Here is a 26,692-nt window from a genome sequence, read left to right on the forward strand (position 1 = left end):
TTTAGAGCTGTTTCGGCACTCCCCCGGTCAACCAGATGCACTCTACTCTTAAAAGTAAAGTGACATAAGAGCAATTCCAATGGGCTGTTATTTGGGTAGTTATTTTCAAAATATAGCATGTGGATTTAAAATGGACTCTCCAATGACATGCCAAATGAGCTGCCAAAATATAACTTTGCCAAATGTTGTGTGAAATACAATACAACATATAATTATTGCCAAATTTGCTATTGCTCTCTGCCTTTTCTCCTCTCTCTCGCATGGGCTACCAATATAGTGTTGGGCTGCCAATTTGGTGTTGTGCTTGTGTATATATATATATATGTCCGTTGTACTTGTATATATATATATGTCAGTATTGTGTGTATATATATATATTTATATGTCAGCTGTACTTGTATATATATATATGTCAGTATTGTGTGTGTATATATCATAGATGTATGTGTCTGTTATATATATATATATATATATATATATATGTCAGTATTTTTATTTATTTATTTTTAATAAGGCAAATAAGCTAAATAAAATACAACCACTCAAAAAAAATGACCGTTGAAAATTGTAGTTGAGAATGATAGTTGAAAAATAATGATTGTTGTGTCAAAAAATATAATTTTGGATTAAATGCACTATCATAGCAGAATTGTTAAAGTATATCATTTTGACACTATGGTTTCTTTCAAAATATAGATTTGGCATGCAAAAATAGCATTTTACATTGGAGATGGTCTAAATGTCTCTAAGAGCAAGAGGTTTGATTAAATTTTTTTTTTTTTATTTCTAAAAAAAATATTCGTATGATTTTGCTTCTTTTATTTTTTATTTTTGTCAAAAAAAAAAATTTAGAAGTTTTCAAAACATGAGTGGTTGGAAAAATAGTTGATGAAGAAAACACAAAACAAACTTAAATATATAAATAATAAGAATAAAAAATGAATATCTCAGCTAGAACATGTTGTACCTAATTACGTCATTCCAATTGGTGATGTGGTTAGCCACAATTGTGGTGACCAACCTTGTATAACACTCTCTGGATGCGCTAACCATTAATAGAAAAATCAATAAATTATTAGATGGTTCAATTTATATATTTAATTGTGTGACAATTTGTGATTGACGTGATATGGTCATTTAATAATTTTTTAAGCTCATGTATTTTTTTTTTCTAATTGATACATTATTAAAATGAAATGTGAATTTTTTTTTTCTTTTTCTTATAACAATTATTTTAAAGTTTGGTAACTAAATTAGAAATTTTCACTTATTTTCCCCCATGATCTGTGTGACGGCGGTGAGGTTTTTACTAACAACAGACAACCAAACATCACACAAACATTATGGAGTTAAAATTGAAAATATCCGTTACGGCATAATTCTAACGGTCAGTTTTTTCAAATTTTTTCAAGATTCAATTCAAAAACCGAAGCCCTCCAATTTCATTTCAAGAACTTAACCATCCCCCCATTTCTTGAACCTCATCCACCTGTCTCTCTCTCTCTCTCTCTCTCTCTCACTCATGGCTGACGAGAAAGAACGCAAGTCATCTGATGAACCAGAGAAGAAAATCCCAGTATTCACTGTCCTAAAAAACAACACCATTCTCAAGAACATATTCGTCCTAGACAAACCACCTCTGATTTCCGGACCCAAATCTATTGAACACATAGAAAATGAGAACCAATCGGTTCAAGAAATCGAAGAAATATTGCTTGTGGGACGACACCCAGATTGCAACATCACGTTGGAGCACCCTAGCATCAGCAGATTCCATCTCCGAATCCTCTCGAAACCCTCTTCGCTGAAGCTCTCTGTGATCGATTTGTCGTCCGGTAACTGCTCAATCACACACACACACACACACACACACACACACATTTTTACGCATACATGGCTTGAATTTTGACGGGTTCTTGGTTTATTGATCGGTTGTTGTTTTAGTACACGGGACTTGGATTTCGGGGAAGAAAATCGAACCAGAGGTTCGAATGGAGCTGAACGAGGGCGATACAATGCGGCTCGGTGCCTCGAGTAGGGTATACAGGCTGCATTGGGTTCCTTTGAGCCGTGCCTACGATTTGGAGAACCCGTTTGTGCCGCCGTCAGATGCGTTGGTGCCGGTTGAAGAAATAGAAGAAACACATCAGGTGAGTTTCCATTCTTAGAATTACTAAGAAATGTAGAATGCCCACGAAATGTTTGTTGAAATGTTCTTGAATTCCTTTTGTTTTTCTTTATTTTTGATTTTATAGGATGAGAATTGCTTGCTTGCCGATGAATTTCCATTATTAGAATTAGCAAGAAATGCAGCATGCCCACGAAATGTTCTTGAATTCCTTTTGTTTTTCTTTATTTTTGATTTTATTATAGGATGAGAATTGCTTGTTTGCCGTTGAATTTCCATTGTTGGAATTAGCAAGAAATGTAGATTGCCCACGAATTTTTTGTTGAAATGTTCTTGATTTCCTTCTGTTTTTTCTTTATTTTTTGTTTTTTAGGATGATAATTGCTTGTTTGCTGAAAATGACCAAATCCAATCACTGGGTAATGATTTGGTACTGTGTTCGTTATTTTCTGATGAGAATTCCGAATTATCTCTGAAGAAAGCAATCCCATCGGCACCTCCGTTGCCCGAATATGTAAATTCTTCATTTTTTGATGAACAAGAAGTGGGTAAGAAGAGCCCATCAAGGGAAGAATCTGAAAAGAGTAGAACCTCTGACCTCTGGTCTGTTCAGCTTGGTTCAGAGTCTGTGATAGACGCTGAAAATGAACAAATGGAAGAAGAAAAAAATTGTAACCCACAAACTCATGTTGTCTCGGAAGTACTATCTGAAGGTAAAATGCTGGAGAGCCCTACTCGAAGCTTGGAGAGAGAATCAATCTTAGGAGAAAACTCAAAGCTTTCATATTCTGATGAAGAATTAGAAAACCAGTGGTCAGCAAAAGAAACCCATGAACAGAGCGGCGATTCGAGCCTCAACTATCAACCCCTCGCAACTGAATCTCTGAATGCATGTATTCCCAGGGGAATTGATATCTCAGCAACCGAAGATCAACAATTCAACAAAGAAAACCGGACCTCACAGTCTACCCTTGCCACAGGATTTTATGGGAGTGAAAATACTCAATTCTCCCCAGTAAGATCAGAGCAAAAATCCAACTCTCCAGTAAGCTTTGATTCTCCATCATCCAATGAACAAAAGGGCTATCCAGTTGGTGAAACACTTGAACAAAGTGAAATTCCAAGGCTCATGTCTGGAGCTCATGCGGCAGAGTCTCTGAACTCATCTTTGCCTGGTGGAGATGTGCTGTTAGAGATTGAAAATCAACAATTCCATGGAGGAAAGTGGACCACACAAGCTCCCTCTTCCACCAAAACGTCTCAAAGAGATGATCCAGAAAGTTCCCCAATAAGATCAGAGAAAAAGTCCAGCTTGCCTAGCATTTGGTCAAGAAGAGGTAAGCCTGCTAGTGTTCTTCATCTTCAAACTAGTAGGAGCAGAGGAGTTGATACTGATGCCAAAGTTGAACCACGTAAGGATCTTTTCTCTGATTTAGATGGGGATGAAGAAGAAACCTTTACTCCAGACAAGGAGTTGATACTGAGCAGAGGAGTTGATACTGATGCCAAAGTTGAACCACCTAAGGATCTTTTCTCTGATTTAGATGGGGATGAAGAAGAAACGTTTACTCCAGACAAGGAGTTGATACTGAGCAGAGGAGTTGATACTGATGCCAAAGTTGAATCACTGAATGACGAAAACATTGAAAACAAGTTTATATCCAAGGGTCTTTTCTCTGATTTAGATGGGGATGAAGAAGAAACCTTTACTCCAGACAAGGAGAACTTTACCCCAAATACACTTCTTCTGAAGTCGATGAAGAAGATGGGCAGGGCAGAAGAAATTAAGCATTCTAAGTCAAATAGATCATCCTCTTTTACGAAGATTGTTAATCCCAACATCCAACCAGAAGAAGAGACACTTTCCTTTTCAGAAAAAGAGAACCAGACACCAAAAATACTCCAAGAACGGAAATCAGTAAGGCCTGTCTCAAGAAATCGAGCAAAGTTGGAACCACAGATGGTGGTGAAGAGTAGAACAGAAAGGTTGCCGTTTCAACCCCTAGTGGGAAATTCTACTGGCAAGAGCAAGTTAGAAGCTTCAGTTCTTGGAGCCACTACGAGAAGTAGCAAATCCTTGAATTATGCTCAAATTGAAGAGAAGGTAAAATTCTAACTTTTGTACACGTCCCACAGAAAAAGACCGAAAAAATAAAATTCTAACTTTTGTTTCTGTAAGTTCTTCCTTAGGTTCTAACTAGGTTTTATACATATTCACATGAAATCCATTTGCAGAATAACACTACCAAAGTGGAGAAGAGGAAGTGGAACATAATAGTGGACACTACTTGTCTTCTAAACAAGGAGTCGAGGAAGGCGTTACAGCTTTTGCAAGGTCTCAAAGGGACTCAGCTGATCATTCCAAGAATTGGTAATGAACTTTAATTTGTGAATGAACTAATACTTGAATTTGTCAAACAAATATTGTATGTAAAGTCCTTTTTCTGACGAATATTGGTGATGCTCTTTAATTAGTCATAAGGGAATTGGATTGCATGAAGCGACGAGGCAGCCTGTTCAGAAGAACAACAGAGATTTCTTCAGTATTAGAATGGATTGAAGAGTGTATGGTGAATACAAAGTGGTGGATTCATGTTCAAAGCTCAGTAGAGGAAGGCAGGCCTGTTGCGCCAACCCCACCTGCTTCTCCTCTGTATCGATTCAGTGAGGGGAGTGTAGGTTTCCCTGATGGGGCACCAAGCACAATGCCATTTTCTGCCTATGGAAGTTTGCTGGAAATTGTAACACCAACAGCAGAAGATCATATCCTTGAATGTGCCCTCCTTTTTAGGAGAACTAAGAATGATGGACAGCTCGTCCTTCTTAGCAATGATGTCACTCTGAAGATCAAAGCCATGGCAGAAGTAAGAATACTATCGCCTGTTTCTATCTATCCAATTATAATGTGTGTGTAGGTGACAACCATGCATAACGCGAGTTTGTTTTTTGTTTGTTTCAGGGTTTGCTCTGTGAGACAGCAGAGGATTTTCGTGAGAGTCTGGTGAACCCATTCTCCGATAGGTTCTTGTGGGCCGACAGCTCTCCTAGAGGACCTACTTGGTCTTGCACGGACGATGTCATCTTGAGGGAGAGATATAGCCACTGGCCTTCGAAGAACCCACTGAGACCTGGAGATGGCGCAAAGGGTTTGAAGCTCATACTGCTACACAATTCACATTACAGAAAGTTCAGTTCAATTAACTAAACAATGTACCTGTAACTCAACAACTGCTAGTATTACCAGTTCTAAACCCTGTTTTGAAGAATGAATTGGAAATTTGTGTTCATATGGGTCGGTTGATACTATCAATTCGTTCTTGCAATCACACAGGTTTCTGTTAATTTGATCATATATGTTTGAACATTTTACATTTTTTGCTTTGTTTGCTTAGGGGGGGAGAGAGATTTTTGCTTTGTTTACTTTCAATTCGATCTTGCAATCACTCAGGTTTCGGTTCATTTGATCATATATGTATGAACAATTTACATGATGCTGCACATTTTCGTTGTGAACCATTTTCACCTCTCCCAGAATCACTGCAGCGTCTAGGCATGCATAAGCTTGTCAAGTAACCATCACAAGATGGCATTGTTTTATGTAAAAGACACAATAATTAGAGAAAAACACATTTATTTAAAGTCAATAAATTATAGGTACATGGAGTTGCATCCTACAAATACCAATGTCAGTGAGAAACAATTGAACCCGGGCACCCAGGTGCAAGCCATTTCACCATCACTATAGATCATTCGAACCTGACTCACCTCCATTTTTTCTAGGGTAATTGCAAGACCCAGAAATTAGAAAAGAGAACGAACTTTCTGAATCTTCAAATGGTGGTCGAGGGAATTCATGAAAGCCACTAAGATTATTCGTACCGAAGTTCAAAGGGGAGAAGAAACCAGTAGGATCATCAACACCCCCTTTCACGTCCACAGCATTCTGAATCTCACTTCCACTAAAAGCACTTGAGCCCAAGCTGAACCCTATATTTCCAACCTTATTCGTTGTTTCGTTGCTTTCTCCTTGATCCGATGGCCCAGCTGCTGCTGATCCTTTAGTGTCCTCGAGAGGAATGGCAGGAGTGTGACCTTGGAAGAGAGCAATATGTCCGAAAAGCTTGTCTTTTCTTGAGAAAGTTGTTCCACAGGAACAAAGCCATTTATCCCTACCGCAATGCTTCTCATGCGTTTTAAGATCTGCAATAACGGAGAATTTCTTGGTATTGCATCTACTGCAAGTATAGCTTTTGTCACAATGGGTTCGTTTGTAATGGTTTTTCACACATAAGATGGTCTTCAGAGGCTGAAACTTCTTATGATCTTTGTTCCGCTTGCAACCTGCATAAGGGCAGGAATACCTCTTGGTGGGCATTTGCTCTGAGCTCGCTTCCTTATTGGGTTTGGCAAGTGCAGCTGGAGTCTTGTACTCATCCCCATGTCCTCTCATGTGCATCCGTAAATTTGCATCTCTCTTGAAACCCTTCCCACATATCATGCAGAAGTGGGTGTGAGGTGCAAGGATTTCTTCTTTCTCTAGTTGCAAGATTTCATAGGAACCGGGTGGGAGGTTCTCTTCGTCAGCATCTTCTTCATCTTTCAATTCGTGTTCTTCAAGAGGGAAGCTTTCTTTCGTCCTGCAGTTACCCGTTATCTCAACCTGGTTGGACTGATCCGAAACCTTGCTTCCACTTTTGTTTTGGGGCAAATTACTACCATTCAAACCTGTCCCGGAAGGAAATATGACTCCACCAAGCTGCCCGAGCTGAGAGATAGGAGGATTCATCGAAGAGAGAGTATGCGTCACAGAGGGGAGAAGACTACCTGCAGTTGAGATCAGTTGAACAATAATTGAAGTGAGATCAGCCGTGATGAGTTGCTGTTGCTGAGCTACAAGCTCATCCGATGGACTGACAACTTGACCTCTCCGACCAACAATTACATGCACCAAATCCTGGAGTTGGTGGATCTTCTGTTCCAGGAAAGAGAGATTGTTCAGCATCATTCTCGGATCCCAATCTTGGATTCTACTACCGTCACGTGTCTCATTCATCTCACTATCTTGCTGATCCGGGATTTTGGTTTGATTATTTGAAGAATGGTTATCAAAAGGCTGCTTGAATTCAGGGAATTGTGGGTCAAAATCTAGAATAGAAGGAACTTCCCACTTCTGCTGATCTTGCTGCAAATTGAAGTTGGAGAAAGATTGGTAATCCAGAGGAACTTTTTTTGGCAATTCATTACCGGAGGAATAAGAATTTGTCCATGTATCTGCACTTAATTTCTCTTCAACATCCATTCTAGAATCCTCTTCCATAACTAAATGTCAAAAAGCTGCAATATTGCATGAAAATATATAAATATTCATCAAAAAATCATGTAGAGTCAATTTTGAAAAGAGGGTACAACACAAAAAGGCAATACAAATAAAAGATTCCTATGCAAATTGCATCAAAATTCAATTATTCCCCTGAAAGTAACACCAACCCCCAAGTGGAAATTAAAAAGGAGAGAGAAGAAGAAGAAGAAGAAAAAGACATAAAAAAAAAAAAAATCCCATGATGAGGCTAAAATTAATAAAATGATAAACTTCATTAATACAGTATACATAACACTTCTACTCTTTGTTTTTTACTAAGATTTTTTTTCTTAGTATCCAAATTTTTTTTTAACCAAAACAAACTAGGAGTTCACAACAATAATAATTTAAAATCAAACTTGTGATTCAAGAATTTACTTGTAAAAATTAAAAAAACCCCTAACTCAAAAATCATCAATCAAGCACTTTCTATCCCCAATCTACATAGAATCTTACATCACCCTACAAAATTAATCTTTATTCAATCTTTCATTAAGATGTCACAAGATCCCAAGCATCAAATTCATGATTGTCATTAGAGAATATGTCCAAACACACTTCAAAAATTAAAACCAAACCTTTTCTTAAAAAATAAAGAAAATACCCAATCTTTTTAGCTTATGTGACCTAATCTCACATTCAGAATTGCTGCAAGTATAAACTACTCCAGAATAAGAACATCATAAGATCCTACCATATCTCAAATACCCACAATCAGAAACTAACAAGTCAAGAGCTAACATGAACTGAAACTGAAATTTTAGCACAAGTAAAGAACCCTAAAAAAAGGAAAAAGTAGTTCACGAGAGAGAGAGAGAGACTCACCAGATTCAAGATTGCTCAGATGCAAGTTATTTTCCTTTCAATTGTGACTTCTTAATCTTATCCTTCAAACACTGTTGAATTGAATTGAAACTTATTTTCCAGACCCTATATATATATATATATATTGGCTGCTAGCATATATCCACAGAGAGAGAAATAAGTGTCTCTGAAAGGGGATGAAAAGGGGTAATTGGAGCTAGCTGAACCATTATATGGGCATCTCTAGTACCAAGGAAGATTAGTCTATTTGTAGTGGGACCATATATTGGGTCAACCCCATCAATCAGCACCGTTGCTTGGGGGGTCACTTTTCATCGGATTGGTAAACCCCATCAATTACCAACATTATTTGTGGGGCAACTTTTATCAAACTATTCTTCCGGAAACTTTTGTCAGACACCTTTTCGTATTCTAAGTAATGACTCAGCCATTCATAGTGTGCATAATGTCACGGAGTTGAACCTTTTTAATTGGTTCCGGGGTGTGACATTAAGCTAACAAGTTTAATTCTCTTTTAATTTCTTCTTAAGAGGTATTGTTATGTTCAAATCATGTTATTATTTGTTTGATCTGAACACATTATTATTTTTATTATCTCTGTATATGACTTATATTTTAAAATTATTTGATATTTTTACTCTTAGTCTTAGCTCCATGTGGACCTAGATTGTAGCTGTAATTCATTTTAAAACAAAATTATGTTTGATTTTAATATATATATATATATATATATATGAATGACTGATATTAATATTATATTGTTTTTTTATAAATATAATCTCTTGATTACTTTTCCCAGAAACAAGCAAAAATATAATTTTAAAATCTGAAATGATCAACTTGTGTGAGATTTGTCTAAATTTCAGTGGAGGTCAATATAATTTATCTTTTTTTATTATTATTATCTATTTGACATATAAAATAAAATTATAAAAAAAAAAACAAAACAAAAAAGCCCAAGGCAAATTTAGTTACCAAACAGACCCTGATGAGAAAGAAAGAAACCGATAAATTGTCATGACTCTTACTTTACGTAAACTTGATATTTTTATTTTAATAATATTTACTTGACACTATATACACTTTTCACATCAGTTGATTACCTTCAAGTTGTGTTAGAAATCAATTTCTTAACAAAAACTTGAATGACCCTGATTGGAGTAAGGTTTGGACCCACCCAGCTGGATTATTCTCTCATATTCCATATGTACAAAATAAATACTATATGTGTTTGACCCGTTTTTCATATTTAATACCAAAAATTATTTGATAATCTTATAGTTGAAATTAGTGTTCAAATTGTTTTGTAATATATTACTGTATTACACTTCTTTTGAGTTCACTTTTCTTAATCAACCAGTAAATTAAAGTAAAATAGCAACACGTTAATGATTTAGAATCATTTAATATTCTTTTACTAATTTAAGAAGAACAATAGAATAATTCTATAGGTATATATATCAAAATTTTAAAAATATTAAGATATAATACTAAATAAATAAACACATTGGATCCATGCCTATAAATACACACACACGCTAGATTAGTTTTGGATTATATGTCACTTTGTGATTCTACATAATTAATACTAACGTTGAAATTTATTTTTCGTACTACACTTATTTTGTGTTCATATTTTCTGAATCAGAAAGTCTGAATTGAATTGAATTAGCTTTATGTTGTAATACAATTTAATAATTTTTCAATCAATACTGATTGCAGCATTAAATAAATGTATGGAGACAGTGAAAGGGGGATGTACCAGGAAGTTCCTGGCAGGAACCAATGAAGATCACATACATATATATATTATGAGTAGAATAATATATATATATAGAGAGAGAGAGAGAGAGAGAGAGGAAGTGGAAAGTTAGGGGAAGCTACGCCGCCGACCCCGGAGGACCAAAGGAGTTGAAGTGTTTCTAGGAAAGCAGGTCAGCACAGACTCCCCGTGGGATTGGAGAGAAACAAGGAAAATTTGACAATCTCAGAGGTTGCTCTGCTCAACTGGGACCCACCCCTCTTGGCTCTCTTTGTTTGAACGCGCGCATGCACGGGTGGGTCTTAAGCATGTTGAATTTTGGACCACTTTAAGTTTATGGCAAATTGTTTTTAAATTTCTTCAGGGAACACTACTGGTTCGACATAGAAAGCGAGGGTCTCAATTTTCGGATAAGGATCACATCTTGCAAGTAATTTTTTTATTTTTTTTTATTTTTATAAAAAAAAGATATTTTAACATTTTTATAAGGTGCATTCTAACATTTTTTTTATTGCATCCTAATATTTTTTTATTATGCATCTTAAACATGGGTGACGTGATCATTTCTGAACCACTCATTTCAAAAGGGAATAAATGGCACACTATTTCACTGGAGATGATTTTCACTCCTCAATTTTCTTATATTTTGTGTATACCTCACTTATCTTGTGAATAAGTAGTGTTTGGGTGAAAAAATTATGTTCAACGCGTCAACTTAAGTAGCATGACTATTTTCTTTTTATATGGATAAAAACTATTTTACAAGCGCTTGAACTATCAATTTTCTACTTTAAATAACAAAAATATATCACAAATGCCTTATTTAGTACTCATAAAATATTACCATAGACCCCCTAAAAAAAATTATTATTCCTAACAACCCTCACCTTATTTTCTGGATCGCCCACCATCGTGGTTATAATTGATTTGTGTTATTTAACCTTTCTATCTCATATATAGTTTGAATTTCTTTGTTTTGTTTTTATATATTTGAGATTGGCTCACGATGTCTGCATTCCAAAGTTGAAAGATTAGTTCATAGGCCAAAAAAATAAATAAAAATTTAATAGTAAATGCACACCACTTTTTATGTAAAATTATATGCACTCTACATTGTTCGAATGTCCTATTGATTTTTCAATAGCCGGTCGTATCATCCTATTTTTTTTCTAATTTGCATAAACTAATGCAAATTAGAAAAATATGAAAAAGAAGATGGATTATGTCATGTTTGTCGACGAGGATGATAAATGTTGCCATTGGAGCGGGAAAGTAAAACTGTTTGTTTGATGGATAAAAGTGAAATCCATGTTTTAATATTAGTAATGTAGTTATGCATTTTGAGAAGAGAGTACAAAATATTGCATTTTCGGATGCACAAAAAAATAAAATAAATGTACCTAGGAAGAGAGAGCACCAAACTTTTTATCAAGAAGTGAGAAATTTTGTAATGAAATTTAATGTACATTCTACTTTTTAAAATTCCTTCTTATTTTTTATAACCTATATTAAAGTTGAAATATTCAAATAAATAAGAGTAAGGTAAAATTAGAAAATTTATTTTATGATCCCATTCCTGACCAATTAAGTTGACATGTTTACTTGCATATTAAGTTATGATTAAGGAAAATGATTCTTGCACCAAATAGTTACAGTACCTATTCTTTTAATTAGTCTATGCAACAAATTAGGAAGTAGAGCCCTTCACTTAATTGTATTTGATATAAATAATCAATTAAAAATTATTCAGTTAGGTAATTCACTGCAAGTGTTCGGTGTGAGTATCACCACTCTATTATTAATTTAAACCATATAGTACTGAATGATATAATTTTTTATTATTATTATTTATAAAATTACCCTTGATATATGCATATAATCCCTTTTTGTTTTGAAAACACCCCTGTTTATTCATTTTTAGTGCAAACAAGGGCTTGACATTAGTTTGTTGTTAAAAGAACTTTGAAAAAACTTGAATAACCCTTCTAATGGCTGAAAAAAAAAATGAAAGGCAAAAAAGAGAAGCCATACGACATCGTTTGGCTTGCTCTCCAAGCCCAAAGCAAAGCTGGTGGCCCCCATCGGCCACTTCAGGAGTTCCCCCGTCGACGCTGACTTCTTCGAAAATCTGGACTGTGCATCCACCGCAGACGGCGGCGAGTCTGAGAGATTTGGCGCGAAGCCAACCGCGGTGCGGAGGAGCTGACAATCTTAAGGTTGGTACCCAAAAAAACAAAAAAATAAAAAATTGATGCATACAAGCTGTTCGATTGAATGCCTAAGCGGACATCTTTTTGCTCTTCAGGAATTATATGTAGATCATCAATCATAAGGCTGTATGATGGGGGTGTAGAGAAATACTGAAGATTCAAAAGTCTAGGAGATTGGCAGGGGTGGCTCCAGCCTTGGGTAATGTTTTCAAATTGAACAATAATTTTAAAGAATTTATCTCTTAAAATAACTCTTCTTTTTCATTTCTTTTTTTTTTTTTTTTTTTTTTTCCTTCTCTTATCCATTCATGCCTTTTCATTTAAGGGGGAAATTATTTATCTCCTAAAATATCTAATTTTTTTTTTACAATTTCTCTCCCCTCCTCATTCACGGTTGTTTAGTAAACCAAACCCCACACACTTAATATGTATTTATATTCTTAAATAACATATTTTTTCTTTGTCAATCTTATACATTTTTTTTTATACACATTATTTTTGACACCAGCGCTATATATATTTTTTCGATAAATTGCACCAGAATAAATATTTAGCGATCGTATTGGTAAGTGAAGAAACATTCCATATTCTTTCTTTTTTTATAGATTTTATTTTATTTATTTATTCTTATTTTTAATCCTCACGTTCATTCTTTTTTCTCAGCAAACTCTACAAATTACAAGTCATCTCCCTTTTCAGTCGTCTCTTATTACAACTTTATAATTTTCTTTCTTCTCGACTCAATATTCATAGGTCTCAAATCTCAATTTCAACGCATTTTTCTTTTATTGAAAAATTTGAAACAACATTAAATTGGAACTTTATAAATCAGGTTATATTATTTTTTTTCTTTAATTATTTTTTAGTTTTATTATCTCTTGTTATTATAAATTTGTATATATTTATATTTTTTATATATTTATACATTTGTTCGTGAATTGTGAATGTTGTGACTATTTTTATTTATATTTTTTAAGGCAAAGAGGAGATTTTTATTTGATTATTATTTAATAATTAATATATTGCAAGCCTCCAAAGAATTACATCGAGCCGCCCCTGAAGATTGGTGTCGTATGCTGTATTCTATTCCTTCGTTCACTGTCTTGAGCTACGTACGGTTACACAAGCAATACGTGAGTCTCATCATATCACTTAAATGGCATGTAAAATCGTTAAATCTATATGGATTTTAACCATTTTTTGATATGGGTCTTTCAGGACAAGAGCTGGGTACGTTAGAGCTGACCAATTCTATGCACCTTAGCCTGCTGGAACTGAGCTCCTTACTGATTTCGCCAAGGTGCGCATGCACAAGTACTTGAATATATTTGGTTCAATTTTCTAAAAATAATTTTTCATTTTCAGATAATTAAAAATTGAGAGTTATACAAGAATTCTGTTTAGTTTAATTTTTTTGAAAACTCTCTATTTTCATAGAACCATCGTTTATAATTCTTTAAAAAAAGTTTTCTTGATTTTTGAAAACTATTTTCAAAAAACTAAACTATTCTATCTTTTGGTTTTAAACGTTTTTTCTTGGATATGACATTTAATTTTTTGGTTTGTTGCTAAATCCCAATATGCATATCATGGTGAAAGTTGACAGCAATAATGATCGCCATTTGTTATCTGTTTTTCATTTGTGTGTCAAGGTTTCTACTGTTTTAGTTGAAAAAGTTGGGAAACATTTGGGTACATGACTCGACTCAACAAGCCTTGTCCCCGATTATCTGGAATCCAGTACGTGAATCTCTTTTTGTCATTTTGCTCTCTAAGTTCGTAGCTTCACTCTTCACCTACTGTTTCAATCCAAATTAATTTGATTCTTATCGTTGCTTTTCTCACTGGTGAAGTAATTAGTCTTCGCTAAGTAATGCAAAACCATTTTAGTGGTTATAATATTTGATTTCTGCAACTTCCACCATCTTTCTTCGTTTTATTAACACATGCATGGCTGAGACACGTTGAATAATAAATAAATATATATATTTAAAAATATGTGATAATATATTATAAGATTAATATTACTTTTCATCAAATTAAGAATAAAAAATAGATGTGGAAGCTATCATTGGCTAGCCATGTTTAGAGGGAAAGAAATAACAGATTGTTCAGAAATAGATCTGTACCTCCAACACAAACAATGAATGTTGTGATCGATGCTATACGTTTGAAGTTCTTCTCTGTCAAAATGTGTGAATGCCCATTCGTGTATTTTCTAGGAAAGTGTGAAACAATTTTGAACGTAAGAGAAATAAACAAGTATATGAAAGAAAGAAAGAATAACATTTTTTTTTTTTCCCGGTAAGTATGATTGCATGGTAGAGACTAAAGCTTAAGGACTTTCTACAAAGCTAAGATGGCATTGTTTTATGTAAAAGACACAATAATTAGAGAAAAAAACATTTATTTAAGGTCAATAAATTATAGGTACATGGAGTTGCACCCTACAAATACCATTGTCAGTGAGAAACAATTGAACCCAGGCACCCAGGTGCAAGCAATTTCACCATCACTAAAGATCATTCGAATCTGACTCAACTCCATGTTTTCTAGGGTAATTGCAAGACCCACAAATTAGAAAAGAGAACGAACCTTCTAAATCTTCAAATGGTGGTCGAGGGAATTCATGAAAGCCACTAAGATTACTCGTATCGAAGTTCAAAGGGGAGAAGTAACCAGTAGGATCATCAACGCCCCCTTTCACATCCACAGCATTCTGAAGCTCACTTCCACTAAAAGCACTTGAGCCCAAGCCGAACCCTATATTTCCAACCTTATTCGTTGTTTCGTTGCTTTCTCCTTGATCCAATGGCCCAGCTGCTGCTGATACTTTAGGTTCCTCTGGAGGAATGGCAGGAGTGTGACCTTGGAAAAGAGCAATATGTCCGAAAAGCTTGTCTTTTCTTGAGAAAGTTGTTCCACAGGAACAAAGCCATATATCCCTACCGCAATGCTTCTCATGCGTTTTAAGATCTGCAGTAACAGAGAATTTCTTGGTATTGCATCTGCTGCAAGTGTAGCTTTTGTCACAGTGGGTTCGTTTGTAATGGTTTTTCACACATAAGATGGTCTTCAGAGGATGAAACTTCTTATGATCTTTGTTCCGCTTGCAACCAGCATAAGGGCAGGAATACCTCTTGGTGAGCATTTGCTCCGAGCTCGCTTCCTTTTTGGGTTTGGCAAGTGCAGCTGGAGTCTTGTACTCATCCCCATGCCCTCTCATGTGCATCCGTAAATTTGCATCTCTCTTGAAACCCTTCCCGCATATCATGCAGAAGTGGGTGTGAGGTGCAAGGATTTCTTCTTTCTCTAGCTGCAAGATTTCATAGGAACCGGGTGGGAGGTTCTCTTCGTCAGCATCTTCTTCATCTTTCAATTCGTGTTCTTCAAGAGGGAAGCTTTCTTTCGTCCAGCAGTTACCCGTTATCTCAACCTGGTTGGACTGATCCGAAACCTTGCTTCCACTTTTGTTTTGGGGCGAATTACTACCATTCAAACCTGTCCCGGAAGGAAATATGACTCTACCAAGCTGCCCGAGCTGAGAGATAGGAGGATTCATCGAAGAAAGAGTATGCGTCACAGAGGGGAGAAGACTACCTGCAGTTGAGATCAGTTGAACAATAATTGAGGCGAGATCAGCCGTGATGAGTTGCTGTTGCTGAGCTACAAGCTCATCCGACGGACTTACAACTTGACCTCTCCGACCAACAATTACATGCACCAAATCCTGGAGTTGGTGGATCTTCTGTTCCAGGAAAGAGAGATTGTGCAGCATCATTCTTGGATCCCAATCTTGGATTCTACTACCGTCACGCGTCTCGTTCATCTCACTATCTTGCTGATCCGGGATTTTGGTTTGATTATTTGAAGAATGGTTATCGAAAGGTTGCTTGAATTCAGGGAATTGTGGGTCAAAATCTAGAATAGAAGGAACTTCCCACTTCTGCTGATTTTGCTGCAAATTGAAGTTGGAGAAAGACAGGTAATCCAGTGGAACTTTTTTTGGCAATTCATTACCGGAGGAATAAGAATTTGTCCATGTATCTGCACTTAATTTCTCTTCAACATCCATTCTAGAATCCTCTTCCATAACTAAATGTCAAAAGACTGCAATATTGCATGAAAATATATAAATATATATTCATAAAAAAAAACATGTAGAGTCAATTTTGAAAAGAGGGTAAAACACAAAATTGCAATACAAATAAAAGATTTCTATGCAAATTGCATCAAAATTTAATTATTCCCCTGAAAGCAACACCAACCCCCAAGTGGAAAAAAAATAAAATAAAAAAATAAAAAAAAATCAACTTAAAAATCCCATGATGAGGCTAAAATTAATAAAAGGGTCACTTGAGAAATACACTCCTATACTATGTATATAGTGCATATAACCTCCCTCCCTCGTGTTTGTTGACCACCCCTATCTAACAAAATTGGTGCTAATCAGTACTTTTCCCGGTCTATCGGAATTATGAAAAACCTAAATTACCCCTTTCTCACGTAATTTAAAATATATTTTCAAAAAAATTGGAATTGTAAAAAGACTAAAATGGGCAAGGCAATAAAATCGACGGCGCCGTGGTATTTGGGTTTGGATGGGTGGTGTTGATTCGGAGTAGTGTTGGAATCTTGATGTGATCGCCCATCAACCTTCCAATGCTATCAGTCAACAAAAGTAGAGAGAGAAAGTAAAGACGAATTAGCAACTGTAGTGGTTGTTTCTGAAATTCATCTCCATTTCTTTTGGTTCTCTCAATCAGCTGTATCACCTCCCTTCAAGTTGAGACAACATCCATTTTGGGAAATTCACACCCCATACCATCTTATATCCAACTTTTTTAGATTTTGTTGCGGTTGCAGTCCACATAAGAGTCGCCGTAACACTGGAACCAGAGGGTGCAGAAGTTGCGATTGGAGATGGAATGGGATTTCTTGATTTAGGGGGAGAAATTGTTGAACAAGTTGGGTTGGAGGTGATTGACGAGTTACTTGATGAGTTATTTATATATCTCACAATTTCTTGGTGAGATATATATATATATATATATATATATATATATATATATATATATTATGATGAGTAATGGTGTATTTTTTTTTTTTTTTTCGGAAACTGGTGTGTAAATTAACAGAGGCAAATAAGGCTATTTCTCCTTCAATCGCACTCTCTGGAGATCATTATGGAAACATGGAAATCTCTTATAATTTTGGGGGAAATCGTCCCTACCCAGAAACCCATTCCGACAACATGAAACCCATTAACTGCCATTTTTTGCCGGAAGTGAGTTCAATCGCATTAACGGCCATTTTTTGCCGGAAGTTGCGGTCATGACTAATTCCATAAGTGAGTTCAAGCATACCCCTAAAAATATACATCTTTAATTCAAATTTTATGTTTAAATTGCATTTGAATATACCTGTATAGAGAAACAATAAAGAAATATGACACACACACATATATATATATATATATCCATATGCTTAAGGGTATTTTTGGCATAAAGAAGGGCAATTTTGGATTTTAAGCTCTTAAAATAGTCATGTGCATGGCACATGCCCAATTAACGGCCATTTTTCGCCGGAAGTCTGAGTGGAGGTCCTAATTTCCAATATTTTAACATCTAAGTATGAATTTATATAATGGGCACAAAATGAAAACCATAAAGGTGTTTTATGTACTTTACTCTAAAATGATAAACTTCAGTAATACAGTATACATTAGACGTCAACTATTTGTTTCTTACTAAGATTTTTTTTTCTTAGTATCCAAATTTTTTTTAACCAAAACAAACTAGGAGTTCACAACAACAATAATTTAAAATAAAACTTGTGATTCACGAATTTACTTGTCAAAATTAAAAAAAAAAAAAAACCCAACTCAAAAATCATCAATCAAGCAGTTTCTATCCCCAATCTACATAGAATCTTACATCACCCTAAAAAATTAATCTTTATTCAATATTTGATTAAGATGTCACAAGATCCCAAGCATCAAATTCAGGATTATCATTAGAGACTATGTGCAAACACACTTCAAAAATTAAAACCAAACCTTTTCTTGAAAAAAAAAAAAAAGAAGAAGAAAATACCCAATGTTTTTAGCTTATGTGACCTAATCTCACATTCAGAATTGCTGGAAGTAGAAACTACTCCAGCATAAGAACATCATAAGATCCTACCATATCTCAAATACCCACAATCAGAAACTAACTAGTCAAGAGCTAACAGGAACTGAAACTGAAACTGAAAATTTAGCACAAGTAAAGATCCCTAAAAAAAGGAAAAAGTAGTTCACGAGAGAGAGAGAGAGACTCACCAGATTCAAGATTGCTCAGATGCAAGTTATTTTCCTTTCAATTGTGATTTCTTAATCTTTTTATTCTTCAAACACTGTTGAATTGAATTGAAACTTATCTTCCAGTACCAGGAGCAGCTGAACCATTATATAGGCATCTCTAGTACCAAGGAAGATTAGTCTATTTTAGTGGGACCATAGATTAGGTGAACCCCATCAATCAACACCGTTGGCTTGGTGGGTCACTTTTCACCAGATTGGTAGATTGAACCATGCTTGCATCCTGTCTGACGTGCCCCAATGACATGATGACATGTTCAAAATAAAAATAATAATAAAACATGAGCAATGCCCATTTTGTCCGGGTTAAACCCGTTTCTTACTATCTTCTCTCTCTTTCTCTCAATACCTAATCTATCTGCCTTGCCTCAGTTGTGTTCTTTTGAAATTCAGTTGTGTTCAGTCTGAGACACAAGAAATTCAGTTATGTTCTTTTGCTTTCCCTCGTTCAGTCACCCTTCAATTTAGGACATAAAATTGATAGAGATAGAAATAGAGATAGAGGTGGAGATGGAGAGGGAGAGAACGAGGTAGCTGGGACTTTTATTCTGTTAGGGTCCGTGAACAAAGAGTCTTCAGATCCAACACATCTCGATCACACAAATGTAACCACAAACCCAAATCGAAGGTGGGGGGAAAGTAACCTCAAGATCGAATGGTGGCGAGGAAGGTAAAGAGGTCTGATACAATTTAGGGTTAAAAAGCATTAAATATTTCGAATGGGTTTGTTTTGCTAGAGAAGATGGAAATGGGTTTGTTGCGGCGGCAAATAAATTTTGTATTGAGAGAAAGAGGAGAGTAACGGGTTTAACCCGAAAAAAATGAGCATTGTTAATATTTTATTGTTATTTTTATTTTGGACACTTGTTATCATGTCACTAGGCCACGTCAGCGCGGAGGATAAACCTCATCCTCCGCCCGCAGGATGCAAGCAGTGTTCAGATTTGGTAAACCCATCAATTACCAACATTATTTGTGGGGCAACTTTTATCAAACTATTCTTTCAGAAACTTCAATCGGATAGCTTTTGGTATTCTAGAAATCACACTGCTATTCATAATATGCATTAGGGGTGCACAAAGAACCAAAAAAATATATGTATGTCTATATATATATATATATATATATTTGTCTATTAATTACTTCTTGTGGCCCAAGATGTTGCTAAATAACAATAATAAAATGAATTCGATTCTTGTTCTAATTTCTAGAAACGGTTGAAAACGGTTTCGATTTTGATTCCGTCATAAATCGTATCAAATTGGACCGTGTGTATCCCTAATATGCATGAACAAGTTTTAGTTGCGGCCTAAGTTTATGAGCAAGTTTTAATTGCGGCCTAAGTTTTTTCTCAACAGTGTTGCTTTGCTCATATCATATTGTTACTTGTCACGGTCCGTGTATATTGTTATCTTTATTCTCTTTGTATATTTTATAATTTTTTTTTTATATTTTTGCTTTCAAATTTGTTAGTGCTCTTAACTCTATGTGACCTGGAATGTGGCCATAATCTATTTTGAAACAAAATTATATTTGATTTTAATATATATATATATATATATGAATGATTGATGTTAATATTACATTGCTTTTTTATATTTAGAAAAACTTGAATGACGCTGATTGGAGTAAGGTTTGGACCCACCCAGCTGGATGATTCTCTCTCATTCCATGTGTACAAAATAAATACTATACGTGTTTGACAACTTTGACCCGTTTTTCATATTTAATACGAAAAACTATTTGATGATCTTATAGTTGAAATTAGTGTTCAAATTGTTTTGTAATATACTGCTGTATTACACTTCTTTTGAGTTCGTTTTTCTTAATCAACGAGTAAATTAAAGTAAATTAGCAACGCGTTTACGATTTAGATCTATTCAATAATTTTTTACTAATTTAAGAGGAACGCAATGAAGATCACACACACACACATGTATATATATATATATATATATATATATTGAAGAGAGTGGAAGTGGAAAGTTAGGAGGAAGCTACGCCGCCGACAGCTCGAGGACCAAAGGAGTAAAATTGTAGAACTGTTTCTAGGAAAGCAGGTCAGAACATACTACTTACGTATTACAAGAAACAAGGAAAATTTGACAATGGGTCCCATCACATTATTACAACAATCTCAGTGGTTGCACTGCTCAATTGGGACCCACCCTTTTGTTTGAACGTGTGAATGCACGAGTGGGTCTTAAGCGTGTTGAACTTTGGATCACTTAAGTTTGAACAAATTAAAAGCAATGCTAGTTTATGGCAAATTGTTTTTGAAAGTCCTGAAGTTGGAACAAAATATCTGGAGGGAACACTATTGGTTCGAAGGAGAAAGTCAGGGCTCTCACTTTTCTTATATTTTGAATATACCTTCATTTATCTTGGGTATCGGTAGTCTATCGGTGGAAAAATTCTGTTCAATTCGTCAACTTAAGTAGCATTATTATTTTCTTTTTATATTGACAAAAATTCTTTTACAAGAACTGGAACTATTAACTTTCTACCTTAAATAACAAAAATATATTACAAAGGATTTGTTTGGTACTCATAAAATATTACTAAAGACCTCTTGAAATTACTAAAAAAATTAATATATATTCCCCACTCCCTATCTTATTTTCTAAATCAGTCCCTAATCATGGTTATAATAGATTTGTGTAATTTAACCTTTCTGTCTCATGTATCCCTTTGAATTTCTTTGTTTTGTTATTTTATATTTGAGATTGGCTCACAATGTCTACATTCCAAAGTTGAAAGATTAGTTCATAGGCCAAAAAAATATATAAAAATATAATAGTAAATGCTGTATAATTATATGCGCTCTACATTGTTTGAATGTCCTATTGATTTTTTCAATAGCCGGTCATATCATCCTATTTTTCTAATTTGCATAAACTAATGCAAATTAGAAAAATATGAAAAAGAAGATGGATTATGTCATGCTTGTTGACGAGGTTGATAAATGTTGTCATTGGAGAGGGAAAGTAAAACCTGGTTTTTGATGGATAAAAGTGAAATCCATGTTTTAATATATATTAGTGATGTAGTATGCATTTTGAGAAGAGAGTACAAAATATTGCATTTTCGGATGCACAAAAAAGAAAAAAAAAAAAGGTACCTAGGAAGAGAGAGCACCAAACTTTTTATCAAGAAGTGAGAGAAAATCTTTAATGAAATTTAATGTACATTCTACTTTTTAAAATTCCTTCTTATTTTTTATAAGCTATATTAAAGTTGAAATATTCAAATAAATAAGAGTAAGGTAAAATGAGAAAAAATATGGATAACATAAGTTGATATATTTGATATGAAGTTATGATTAATTAAGATATGGAATCATATAATTTTATTTTTATTTTTATTTTTTATTTTTATTTTTATTTTTGTAAAATTACCCTCGATCTATTTAATCCCTTTTTGTTTGGAAAAACACCCCTATTATTCACTTTTAGTGCAAACAAGGGCTTGATATTTTATGATCCCAGGGACGGACCAATTACAACACAATATGGATCGATAACATAAGTTGATATATTTGCTTGCATATCAAGTTATGATTAATTTAAATTTGAAATCATATAAAAATTAAAATTTAAAATTACCCTCTATCTATGCATATAATCCCTTTTTGTTTTGAAAACACCCCTATTATTCACTTTTATTGTAAATAAGGGCTTACACAAGCAATACGTGACACTTAAATGACATGTAAAATCGTTCAATGTATATGGATTTTTCACCATTTTTTGATATGGGTCTTTCAGGACTAGAGCTAGGTACGCTAGAGCTGACCAATTCTATGCATCTTACCCAGCTGGAACTAATTAAGCTTCTTACTGAGATCGCCAGGGTGCGCGTGCAAAAAAATACTTGGGTCTATGCGGTTCAGTTTTTAAAATATAGTTTTTTGTTTTCACATAATTGAAAATCAAGAGTTATACAATAACCCGTTTGGTTCAATTTTTTTGAAAACTCTCTATTTTCACATAGCCATAGTTTATAATTCCCTAAAAACATATTTTTTAGTTATTAAAAACTGTTTTTAGAAAATTGAATTTTTTGGTTTGTTGTTAGTTATATAAAGCTGCACTTGGGAATTGCTTTGAAGGGGAAGAGGGGGGACCGATCGAATGGTTCGTGATAGCTAAACACGTGAAATCTCCATATGCATATCATGGTGTAAGTTGACAACAATAATGATTGCCATTTGTTATCTGTTTTTCATTTGTGTGTCAAGGTTTATACTGTTTTAGTTGAAAAGTTGGGAAACATTTGGATACATGACTTGACTCAACAAACCTTGTCCCCGATTATCTGGAAGCCATTAACGTGAATCTCTTTTTGTCATTGTGCTCTCTAGGTTAATTCATAGTTCAATTAAATTACGTGCTATATATCATGTCTTCACTCTTCACTTACTGTTTCAATCCAAATTAATTTGATTTTGCGTTTCACTTAGCATTGCTTTTCTCACTGCTGAAGTAATTAGTCTTCGCTAAGTAATGCAAAACCATTTTAGTAGTTTTAATATTCAATTTGTGCACCTTCCACCATCTTTCTTGTTTTATTAACACATGCATGGCTGGGACACGTTGAATAATAAATAAATAAATATTTTTTGAAATATGTGATAATATATTATAAGATTAATATTACTTTTCATCAAATTAAGAATAAAAAATCCCATACCACAATAACTAATGAACTACAATAGTACGTCCTCTCATTTAAGAGAAGAGAATGGGCTGAAGTAAAACTTCTTAACTCATTTATAAATTTGTTATTATCTAAATCCATAGATATTACAGTTGTATAAAGAATGAAAGAAAAGAAAAAAATGAGAGAGTCGAGAGAGAGATTGGCTGAAGTGAAAGAAAGATAGATAAAGAAGATTTATTGAAGGAGAAGAACAAGGTTCGCCGGCAATCAAGTTTTGATAATCCGTTGTGGTAAGTTCAAACTTTTTTTTTTTTTTTTTTTTTGAAAGGTAACTAAGATTATATTGATAAAAACAAAGGGAACAAAAACATAGTTAGCCCAGGCTAACCAAACAAACCAAGCCCAGATACAAGGCCCAAATATTGAAAGTCCCAAGCAACCCAAACGTATAACAAATAGCCCAAATGTTGCCCAAGCCCCTACGGAGCAACAGAATGGCAGTTATCCGAATCAGGATGCAATTGTGATGACCTTGTGGGCGGGTGTACCGTGGGCGGGTGCGAGAGATACTGTCATGCTACCACATTGACGAGTTACGGGTGAACAGTCCCACATCGCCTGGGTAGAGGAAAGGTGAAGTGCTTATATGTAAGTGTGTCACCTCCAATTGGTATGAGGCCTTTTGGGGTAAAGTCCAAGAGCAAAACCGTGAGAGCTCAGGCCCAAAGTAGACAATATCATACTATGTGGTGGAGCGGGTCGTTACAAATGGTATCAGAGCCTGACCCAGCCGGAAGTGTGCTGACAAGGACGTCGGGCCTCCAAGGGGGGTGGATTGTGATGACCTTGTGGGCGGGTGTGCCGTGGGCGGGTGCGAGAGACACTGTCAGGCTACCACACTGGCGAGCTACGGGTGCACAGTCCCACATCGCCTGGGTAGAGGAAAGGTGAAGTACTTATATGTAAGTGTGTCACCTCCAATTAGTGTGAGGCCTTTTGGGGTAAAGCCCAAGAGCAAAACCGTGAGGGCTCAGGTCCAAAGCAGACAATATCATACCATGTGGTGGAGCGGGTCGTTACAGCAACACTAAGTAGTGGCAAGGTGAGGATTCACTTCTCCATGGTTAGCGATTGTCTGGAGGCTTTACCGGTGGTCGAATAACAGAAACAGAGAGTTCCCATTCTTCAATTATATGCCTGGAGGCTGGAGAGTCTGCGAATTTTGAGGACATGAGCTTCAACCTGATCAAGTCAATGATTTGTTGGAGCAGGGCATTTTGGGATAATAATAACTTCTTAAATATCCTTTGATTGCGCTCCATCCAAATGTTATACATAAGAGAGGCCAGTGCAAGTTTTGCAATTGAACTGCAATGGACACCAAAGTTGGATTTCCAGTGATGAGATGCCTAGAGAATAAGATTCTACCATAATGATGGATTGATGAAGAAACCACATTTTGCTTGAATGAATAACCACAGTGGCCTTGTGAAGTCACACTTGAAGAATAAGTGATCATGGGTTTCTAACTCGGAGGAGTTACATAAGGTATAAGTAGTGGCATTGATGTGTGATGTGCACCTTCTATTCAGTGTAGGCAGTCTCCTTTGAACAGCAACCCATAGTGTAAATGAGTGCGTTGGGATGGAATTGTTAGACCAGACTAAGTGAGTCCATGGGATGCTTGGTAAGTGTTTGTTGAAATGGTTGAGTGTATAGCCAATTGAGAAATTTCCATTTGGTGATGGAATCCATTTAACTTTATCACAGTTCTGTGGGCATGGCAAGGGGGTGTTGTTGGCCTGTAACAGATTTAGAAATAAGTTGGTAATGGTAGGTGGGAACATCCAGGTAATGAATGAGCTCAGTTTGGTTTTGGTGTCAAGGCCAGTGTCAGTTATTTGTTGTGGGATGAGAAGAAGGTGGAGTGGACCTAGGCTGCACCAATTGTCAAACCAAAAATTGGTAGAAGTTCCATTACCAATTTTAACCTTGACAAGAGGCTTGATAGATGGCCTTAGGCTAAGAAGTCTCCTCCAACTCCAAGAGCATTGTCCAGGAGTGCTGATTTCCCAAATACTCCTCCCTTTGAGCAAGTAGAGATCAATCCATTTGACCCATAACATTTTCTTAGAGCTAATGATGTGCCAGAAATGCTTCATAACTGCAACCTCATTCCACATTGCAAGATTAGGGATGCCAAGCCCTCCAGCCTTATTGGAAAAACAACAATGCTCCCAAGCCACTTTGCAGCCTGTTTTCTTGAGGGAGGGTCCAAACCAAAGAAATGATCTAAATAAGCAATCCATTTCATGAATAATGGCCATTGGAAGGATAAATTTGGAACACCAATAAACTTGAGTTAGGAACAAGATAGCTTTAACGAGCTGCAATCTTCCAGCAAAGGAGAGGTCTTTGCTAGACCAGTGAGTAATCCTAAGAGTGATTTTGTCAATTGGGGCTCTGCAGTCACTTGCTTTCAATATAGTTGTAATCAAGGGAACACCAAGGTATCTCACAGGAAGCAGCCCTTTCTCAAACCCAATGAGAGATAGTATGTTGGCCTCTAGTTGATCAGAAATCCCAGTGAAGAAGCATCGACTCTTAGAGAGGTTGATGTGGAGCCCAGAAAGGGCAGTGAATGTATCAAGAGCATGCTTGAGGGTTTGGATGGATGGAATGCTAGCATGAGAGAATAGCATAAGGTCATCCGCAAATATCAGGTGAGTGAGCTTCAACTTTTTACATCTCCAATGGAATTTATATGGCATTTCATCTATGAGCTTGTTCAAAATCAGTGAAAAAACCTGAATTACAAGAACAAACAAAAAGGGTGACAAGGGGTCGTCTTGTCTCAACCCCTTGACATTGTTAAAAAAACCCATTGAATTCACCATTAATAGAAATAGTGAATGATGAAGTGGTGACACAGGTTTGGATCCAATTGACAAAAATGTCTGGATAACCCATCAATTTTATGGATTTGATAAGGAAATCCCATGACACTGAGTCAAATACCTTATTGAGGTCAATCTTGAGTGAGCATCTAGGAGAGCTTTTGTGCCTGTGGTATCCATTTAGTAGCTCCTGAGCAAGTAGGATGTTATCATCAATTTGCCTACCCTGAATAAAGGCTGATTGTGTTTGGTCTATGGTTGAGGGTAGGGTTGGTTTAAGCTTATTAGCAAGTAGCTTTGAGATGCATTTATAAATAGTAGAGCAGCATGAGATTGGCCTAAACTCACTGATAATAGAAGGGTTAGGTACTTTTGGGACAAGGGAGATATAGGTGGAGTTTACCTTTCTAAGTAGTTTCCCAGTTGTGAAGAATTCTCTAACTGCCCTTGTAACATCCTGACTAATAATTGTCCAAGCCTTTTTGAAG

At 35.5% G+C, this 26,692-nt stretch overlaps 3 protein-coding genes across 4 annotated transcripts; 1 reads left to right on the plus strand and 2 right to left on the minus strand.

The window, feature by feature from the left end:
• The first annotated feature begins 1,040 nt into the window (after nucleotides 1-1,040).
• On the plus strand, nucleotides 1,041-5,638 carry LOC132274609 (FHA domain-containing protein PS1). Its single transcript, XM_059775926.1, has 6 exons — nucleotides 1,041-1,835; nucleotides 1,945-2,150; nucleotides 2,502-4,232; nucleotides 4,364-4,499; nucleotides 4,604-4,992; nucleotides 5,088-5,638. The coding sequence occupies exons 1-6, from the start codon at nucleotides 1,523-1,525 to the stop codon at nucleotides 5,331-5,333; spliced, it is 3,021 nt and encodes a 1,006-aa protein (XP_059631909.1). The 5' UTR covers nucleotides 1,041-1,522; the 3' UTR covers nucleotides 5,334-5,638.
• A 104-nt stretch (nucleotides 5,639-5,742) lies between these two features.
• On the minus strand, nucleotides 5,743-8,503 carry LOC132274610 (protein SENSITIVE TO PROTON RHIZOTOXICITY 1-like). Its single transcript, XM_059775927.1, has 2 exons — nucleotides 8,313-8,503; nucleotides 5,743-7,462 (listed from the first exon to the last, which is right to left on the minus strand). The coding sequence occupies exon 2, from the start codon at nucleotides 7,443-7,445 to the stop codon at nucleotides 5,868-5,870; it is 1,578 nt and encodes a 525-aa protein (XP_059631910.1). The 5' UTR covers nucleotides 7,446-7,462; nucleotides 8,313-8,503; the 3' UTR covers nucleotides 5,743-5,867.
• A 5,802-nt stretch (nucleotides 8,504-14,305) lies between these two features.
• LOC132274611 (protein SENSITIVE TO PROTON RHIZOTOXICITY 1-like) lies at nucleotides 14,306-18,719 on the minus strand. 2 transcript variants are annotated; one of them, XM_059775929.1, is made up of 3 exons: nucleotides 18,607-18,719; nucleotides 14,880-16,394; nucleotides 14,306-14,502 (listed from the first exon to the last, which is right to left on the minus strand). In XM_059775929.1, exons 2-3 carry the CDS (start codon nucleotides 16,375-16,377, stop codon nucleotides 14,471-14,473), a joined length of 1,530 nt encoding a protein of 509 aa, XP_059631912.1. In that variant the 5' UTR covers nucleotides 16,378-16,394; nucleotides 18,607-18,719; the 3' UTR covers nucleotides 14,306-14,470. The 2 variants fall into 2 exon arrangements, with proteins under 2 accessions (XP_059631912.1, XP_059631911.1); XM_059775928.1 differs by lacking the exon at nucleotides 14,306-14,502 and having other exon boundaries at nucleotides 14,675-16,394.
• Between the last annotated feature and the right edge of the window lie 7,973 nt (nucleotides 18,720-26,692).

The sequence above is a fragment of the Cornus florida genome, unplaced genomic scaffold, assembly GCF_030987335.1.
Source record: "Cornus florida cultivar Cherokee Brave unplaced genomic scaffold, ASM3098733v1 CherokeeBrave_3.0.0_Hap2_Chr09, whole genome shotgun sequence".
NCBI lineage: Eukaryota > Viridiplantae > Streptophyta > Magnoliopsida > Cornales > Cornaceae > Cornus > Cornus florida.

Coding starts and splice junctions, on each gene's coding strand:
- LOC132274609 (XM_059775926.1), top strand. CDS start 1,523: ATGGCTGACGAGAAAGAACGCAAGTCATCTGATGAACCAGAGAAGAAA. Junction 2,151..2,501: donor AAATAGAAGAAACACATCAG/GTGAGTTTCCAT, acceptor TTTGTTTTTTAG/GATGATAATTGCTTGTTTGC. Junction 4,993..5,087: donor AGATCAAAGCCATGGCAGAA/GTAAGAATACTA, acceptor TGTTTGTTTCAG/GGTTTGCTCTGTGAGACAGC.
- LOC132274610 (XM_059775927.1), bottom strand. CDS start 7,445: ATGGAAGAGGATTCTAGAATGGATGTTGAAGAGAAATTAAGTGCAGAT.
- LOC132274611 (XM_059775928.1), bottom strand. CDS start 16,377: ATGGAAGAGGATTCTAGAATGGATGTTGAAGAGAAATTAAGTGCAGAT.